Source organism: Cololabis saira, chromosome 21, assembly GCF_033807715.1.
Source record: "Cololabis saira isolate AMF1-May2022 chromosome 21, fColSai1.1, whole genome shotgun sequence".
In the NCBI taxonomy this organism is placed as follows: domain Eukaryota; kingdom Metazoa; phylum Chordata; class Actinopteri; order Beloniformes; family Belonidae; genus Cololabis; species Cololabis saira.
In genome coordinates, this window is record NC_084607.1 from 17,568,283 (window position 1) to 17,575,109 (window position 6,827).

The 6,827-nt window shown below is 36.0% G+C and overlaps 1 protein-coding gene across 1 annotated transcript; it reads left to right on the top strand.

The window, feature by feature from the left end:
* Positions 1-1,897: 1,897 nt before the first annotated feature.
* Positions 1,898-4,590, top strand: LOC133421916 (immunoglobulin lambda-1 light chain-like). The gene is made up of 4 exons (XM_061711715.1): positions 1,898-1,943; positions 2,033-2,360; positions 3,038-3,072; positions 4,191-4,590. The coding sequence occupies exons 1-4, from the start codon at positions 1,904-1,906 to the stop codon at positions 4,514-4,516; spliced, it is 729 nt and encodes a 242-aa protein (XP_061567699.1). The 5' UTR covers positions 1,898-1,903; the 3' UTR covers positions 4,517-4,590.
* Positions 4,591-6,827: the final 2,237 nt, after the last annotated feature.

Genomic DNA, 6,827 nt, shown 5'->3' on the forward strand with positions numbered 1-6,827 from the left:
GGGGCTGTTGCTGTGAAACACAGACTTTCAACTCCCTCCAAAAATTGTCTATGGGGTTGAGATCTGGAGACTGGCTAGGCCACTCCAGGACCTTGAAATGTTTCTTACAAAGCCACTCCTTCATTACCCGGATGGTGTGTTTGGGATCATTGTCATTGTCAAGACCCAGCCACGTTTCATCTTCAATGCCTCTTGCTGATGGAAGGAGCTTTTCACTCAAAATCTCACCATACATGGCCCCACTCATTCTTTCCCTTACACGGATCAGTCCTCCTGGTCCCTTTGCAGAAAAACATCCCCAAAGCATGATGTTTCCACCCCCATGCTTCACAGTAGGTTTGGTGTCTTTGGATGCAACTCAGCTTTCTTTCTCCTCCAAACACGACAAGTTGTGTTTCTACCAAAAAGTTCTATTTTGGTTTCATCTGACCATATAACATTCTCCCAATCCTCTTCTGCATCATCCAAATGCTCTCTAGCAAACTTCAGACGGACCTGGACATGTACTGGCTTAAGCAGTGGGAACGTCTGGCACTGCAGGATTCAGTCCCTGGTGGCGTAGTGTGACACTGATGGTACTTTGTTACTTTGGTCCCAGCTCTCTGCAGGTCATTCACTAGGTCCCCGTGTGGTTCTGGGATTTTTATTCACCATTCTTGTGATCATTTTTACCCCACAAGGTGAGATATTGCATGGAGCCCCAGATGGAGGGAGATTATCAGTGGTCTTGTACGTCTTCCATTTTCTGATAATTGCTCCCACAGTTGATTTCTTCACACCAAGCTGCTTACCTATTGCAGATTCTTCCAAGCCTGGTGCAGGTCTACAATTTTGTTTCTCACGTCCTTTGACAGCTCTTTGGTCTTGGCCATAGTGGAGTTTGGAGTGACTGTTTGAGGTTGTGGACAGGTGTCTTTTATACTGATAACCAGTTAAAACAGGTGACATTAATACAGGTAACGAATGGAGGACAGAGGAGCCTCTTAAAGAAGTTACAGGTCTGTGAAAGACAGAAATCTTGCATGTTTGTAGGTGACCAAATACTTATTTTACCCAGGAATTTACCAATTAATTCAGTAAAAATCCTACAATGTGATTTCCTGGTTTCTTTCCCCCTCATTCTGTCTCTCTTAGTTGAAGTGAACCTATGATGAAAATTACAGGCCTCTCTCATCTTTTTAAGTGGGAGAACTTGCACAATTGGTATCTGACTAAATACTTTTTTGCCACATTGTATATATACAAAATGATAATATGTTGTGAGAATGATCTGGACTCAGGATGTGAACTTTTTCTCTCTTTCTCTTTTTTCCAATGGATGTCTTCGTGTCATCCTCAGAAACTGGTCCATGAATGATTCATTCCAGATCTGACGTCCAGACCAACCAAACCACTCTGCTCCAGGCAGTCAGTCTGTACAGGTTTCATAAAAAGAAAATGTATGAACTTTCTGTTACATTAACATTATTCTGAAATGATTATAATTTTGTAACCCCTTCAAAATTCTGTTCACCTGTAAATCACAAAGATTAAAAGTTGCTTGATGTTTTTCTTTCGACTAATCTGCTCTTGGTTTAAAGTTATAATTTAAGTGGTGAAAAAAAACAACAATAAAAAGATTTGATCAAAGCTCATTTGTGAAGTTCTGCTGTTGCTGAATTTTGTTACTTGAGGAATTGCAATTATTTTTGTGTTCAAAATATAAAAAAACGTGACTCAGCAAAAATGCTGATCAAACCATACAGAATTGATCCAAGCTCCTCCCCCTGTCAGTCCCTCTGAGTTTCAGGGTTGTATTAAATGAGTCCTCCAGCACCTCCTCTCCTCATCCTCTAAACTCTCTAATCTGTCAGCAGTAAGGTCTCTTTCCAAGTTCCAGCATCATTCTCAGCACACTGACAACATGCTGGGGACCCTCTGTACTCTCATCACTGCTCTGACATGTAAGATTCTCCTCTAATTAAATATTTTTCTGTTCTATATTATCAGTAATTAACATTATCCTCATGATCTTTTTATCTTTTGTTTACAGATGTTGATTCAGCAAAAGTGTTGATCCAGACACCTGCTGTCCATACAGTCTCTACAGGACAAGAAGTTGTTCTCAATTGTAACATTGAGAGATATGATGGATATTATGTTAACTGGTATAAACAGGTACCTGGTGGAACTCCTCAGTATGTTTTGAGATTTATCTACGGCCAAAGCTCACCTGACAACTTTGGACCAGGATTCTCCTCAGACAGATTTAACTCTAAATCCACATCAACCATAGATTACCAGTTTATCATCCAGAGAGCAGAGACAGGAGACTCTGCAGTTTATTACTGTCAGACATGGGACAGCTCTGTTAATGAGGCTGTAACACAGTGATTCACACTGTGACAAAAACCTCCTGACATAAACACTTCTGCTTTCTGAACCTCTGACATCCAAAGTCAACCCAAAAAAAAAAAAAATGTCGAGAATAAAGTATTTCACATTGTATTGACATATACATGTATAATTCATAAATAAATAAATGTATAAATAAAGTTATTAATGTTGTTATCATTGCTGACCCATTATCTATTATCTGTACCTGCTTCTTCCTGTTTAGGATCCCAGGGATCTGCTGGAGACTATACCGACTGTCTGAAATAAAAACAGATGTAAATCCTGGACAGATGGACGTCCAGAAAATAAATTATGGATTCTAATATTTTATTTTACCTTCCATAAATATGTGAATCACTATTTACATAATGCTCCTGTATTTGCTTCACTACCCATAACTATGACATCAAAATGATAATAAAATACACAAAAAACAAGGAGCAAAGTTGATCTTGTCCCAGTGAATCCCTTTCCCTGAAAATAAAACAAAGTCATGAATAAAAACTCCAACTTCTATCCAGCAGTGTTTCAGAGTCTAAATCATGGTGAGAGTGAATGAGATGTTGACAGTGAAAGTTGGTCTCAGCAGGATGTTTCAGTTCCCTCATCAGTGACAGTCAGGAGGTTTTTGTACGACCATGTGTACAAACTGAATCACTGTGGTATTCGGACCAGGAACCAAGCTGATTGTCACAAGTAAGTACTTTTATCTGATCATACAACAGGATACATTTGTAGTTTTGTCTTCAAAATGATCAAAACAATTGATTCATTTGTTAGTAATTCTTATATTTATTATGTGATGAAGAAAGAAATTACAGGTTTATTTGTTAGTTAGCATCTGGAATGACAGTTGTTTTCATTTTTACTTTTAAACAATGGATTTTTTTTTAAACATCACAAAATCATTGAATCTAGTTAAAGGTGCATTATATGTTTTGAAAGAGAAGAAACTCTAGACATTTGTTTTTTGCACTACAAATGTTAAATAGTCAAGTTTTTTTTATTTTGTGTAAGTTGGACGGCAGAACATTAAAATGGTTACAGATTTCATGTTATTTCTAAAAGTGACTGAAATTACAAAAACATGTTAGGATTCTCACAATATATGTTATAATAATTATATTGTAAATGTTTATAGCTTAAGAATCAAGTAAGTACTTTTATCTGATCATACAACATGATACATTTGTAGATTCTGATTCAAACTAACAGAACATGATGAATTCTGTATGCACATATATACATTTAAAGTTGTTAGAAATATTCATCATGTTTCCAGAGGAAAAAATAAAACTGTGTTAGTTTGGAAAGGATACATAAATTAGTAATTTATCTTAAAGTTTAAAGTAATTTTTATCTGATCATACAATATGATCAATTTGTAGTTTTTTCTTCAAACTAATAGAAATTAAGGATTTCATGTATCAAGTGGTGTTTAAAATATTTTTTTATATCTGTGTCCACTAGTTTTATTACCAGATAATCTATAACAGAAAAAAGTCTTCAGCTTCTGACGATTGTTTAAAATACTGATTTTTTTATTGTTACGTCAGTTTTGCTAAAATTTGAATTCATCCAAAGTTATTGTCTTCAGTAAAATGTCAATACGATTTACAGTTGAATGTAAAAGGAAACACTGATTTTAAATTACACGGACAAAATATTTGTGTAGAATTCTAACATTTAGTTGAAGAAAAACTTAATTTCTCCAAATGAAGTCCATGATTGTTGGGATTGTGGGTTAGTTAATAAATCAGTGTGTGTTTTACTGATTTCATTTGATGTTGTGAGTGTGGTTCATGTCCTTCCAGGCTCCAGCCTCCCTCCTCCTGTCCTCACTGTCTTCCCTCCGTCCAGAGCTGAGCTCCAGTCCGACCAAGTCACTCTGGTCTGTCTGTCCAGTCAGGCTGGACCTTTTGCAGATGTGAGCTGGTTGTCTGCTGGGAGTCCAGTGAGCAGTGGGATCTCTACCAGCACCGCCGTTCAGACACCAGACCAGACTTTCCAGATCAGCAGCTCTCTGACCATCCAGACATCAGACTGGAACATGGATCAACTTTACACATGTAAAGTGTCTTTGGGCTCCCAGACTTCAGAGAAAACCATCAACAAGTCACAATGTCCTGCTGAAGGATAACAGAGGACCAGAATGATCATTTAACTTCTGCTTCTTTGCTCTTAATGCTGTTTCTTGATGATTCGTTTTTCCCTTGAAAAGAGATATTTAATCTTAATGCAGCTTACTAAAAAGGAAAAAAATGTTTTAGATTTAGAAACTGCTTGAAGTCAGACTGCTTGTTTCAACTCTGCATATTTCACTTCATTTTCAAAAGCACAAATAAAAATGTCTTCAGTAAACAGATGTACTTCTTTGTCTTAATTTAACAGTTAATTTAGTCAGAAACTTTCAAGAGCAGACAAGATGAATGTAATGAAACTAGATCTTCATCCTCTGTCAGTGAAGCGTCATCTATCTGCACCTCCCTCTCTGTCCTCCCAGGATGCACCTGCACACTTCCTCCATATTTATAGCTAAATGCAAATCAAGTGGTCAAGTGTCAGATGTCTGTAAAACTGGGAACGTAATGAGTTTTACTTTTGATAGTGACACTTGATGCTTCTTGTTATCAGTTGAATCCATTTAGCACCAGAACATCAGTGAGTTTTGTTTTAGCAAAATCAGAAATCCTTAATAAAGGTGGCTGTTATCATGAAATAAAACAGTAAAAACGTTCTCTATCATTAAGGACGTACTAATCATCACCTTCTGAGGAAAACTGTGAACTTGCAACTTTTTAACAGTGAAACAACACTGGCCTGAAAGTAGAGCAGAACTTTGTTCACTTCTGTGCTGCTGTCAGTTTTTACTTCAAAATGAAATGAAAACACCCCATGTGTTAAAAAAAAAAGAACCAGTTTTATACAGAGGAAAATGGAGTCATACGCATTTTTAAATAATTTTATTTAATTAAATGGAAAACTGACCCTGTGCTACATCCAATTAACATGATTCAAATTTCAAGCAGAAAAACTGATTTCCTAAGGTCTAAACTTGGTTATGAGCAACACGCAGCAATAAGAAGCAGAAGTGAAATGATCATTCTGGTCCTCTGTTGTTCTTCAGCAGGACGTTTTGACTTGTTGATGGATATCTATGAAGTCTGGGAGCCCAAAGACACTTTACTTGTGTAAGGATGTAGATATAATATAAATATTTGAGAGATATGATTCAGCTTATGTTGGCAGGTTTAAACAGGTGGCTGGTGGAACTCCTCAGTATGTCTGGAGATTTTACCACAGTCACAGCTTTGGACCAGGATTCTCCTCAGACAGATTTAACTCCATCAAACATAGATTACCAGTTTATGATCCAGAGAGCAGAGACAGGAGACTCTGCAGTTTATTACAGAGGATGAATGACAAAGGTCACTCATGTATCAGAATTATTTTTCCAGAACTCAGAGAAACATTTCACAATTTCTGACTGCAACAAAAAGTAGAAGAAAAAGCAGAGGGATCAGCTGCTCTCAGGTGGTTTTTTGTTTGTTTGTTTTTTTCCGGCTCAAACGGTTTAAAGAAGAGTACAAACTGTTTTAGATTTGGTTTTTCTCATGTGTATGTTTTTTAAATTAAAGATTTGCGCTAATTTAAATATTTCTTCTAATTTGTTTCTTAAAGTGAACACTAAATTCAATCTTTAATCGATCAGTAATCATCTTTTTCCATAAAATATGTTGCATCAGATTTGACATGTCTTGTAACTACTGACACGTTTGTTTTTCAGGTGACTGAAAGATGCTTCCCTCTTGTGGTTAAAATGTAGGATTTACTTCATTTATCATTTCTCTTAATTCTCATCAACATTAGATTTAAATGATTCATAAATTCACTAAATGAAACCTTGTGTAATATTAGGAGTTTAAGAAAATATATTTATTTTATTCTAATTTATTTTTTACTTTGTAATTTCCCTACTTGACATTACATATCCATCGACATTAAAGTTTTCTAAATTAGGATGTATAACTGCTGAGACTTTGATTGTCAGCTGGCAATGTTTAGAAGATGTTTCCCTGTTTTTGACGTTGATTTTCACAAATGTTTTTATTTGGAATGTTACACCACAAAGAGTTCCATCAAATATTATTAATGACATGAGGAAATATAAAAGATAAGATGACTTCTATTGTTCAACAGAACTGACACGTGACAAAGTCATTTAAATTAAACTATAAATATGGAGAGGAAGTGTGCAGGTGCATCCTGGGAGGACAGAGAGGGAGGTCTAAGTACATGATGCTTCACTGACAGAGGATGGAAATTCAGTTTGGTTTAGTTCAAAGTGCTTTCAGGTCATTTTAAAACATTTTAGGCTGAGTTAGCTAATAATATACTGTATGAGAGACAATATTTGTACTTGTTGAAGTATGTTAGTTTTTTATTGATTA

What these genes read in the sequence shown, in the direction of transcription:
- LOC133421916 (XM_061711715.1), top strand. Translation starts at nt 1,904, where the DNA reads ATGCTGGGGACCCTCTGTACTCTCATCACTGCTCTGACAT. An exon ending in TCTCATCACTGCTCTGACAT is followed by an intron (nt 1,944 to 2,032) that starts GTAAGATTCTCC and finishes TTTTGTTTACAG; the next exon opens with ATGTTGATTCAGCAAAAGTG. An exon ending in AACCAAGCTGATTGTCACAA is followed by an intron (nt 3,073 to 4,190) that starts GTAAGTACTTTT and finishes ATGTCCTTCCAG; the next exon opens with GCTCCAGCCTCCCTCCTCCT.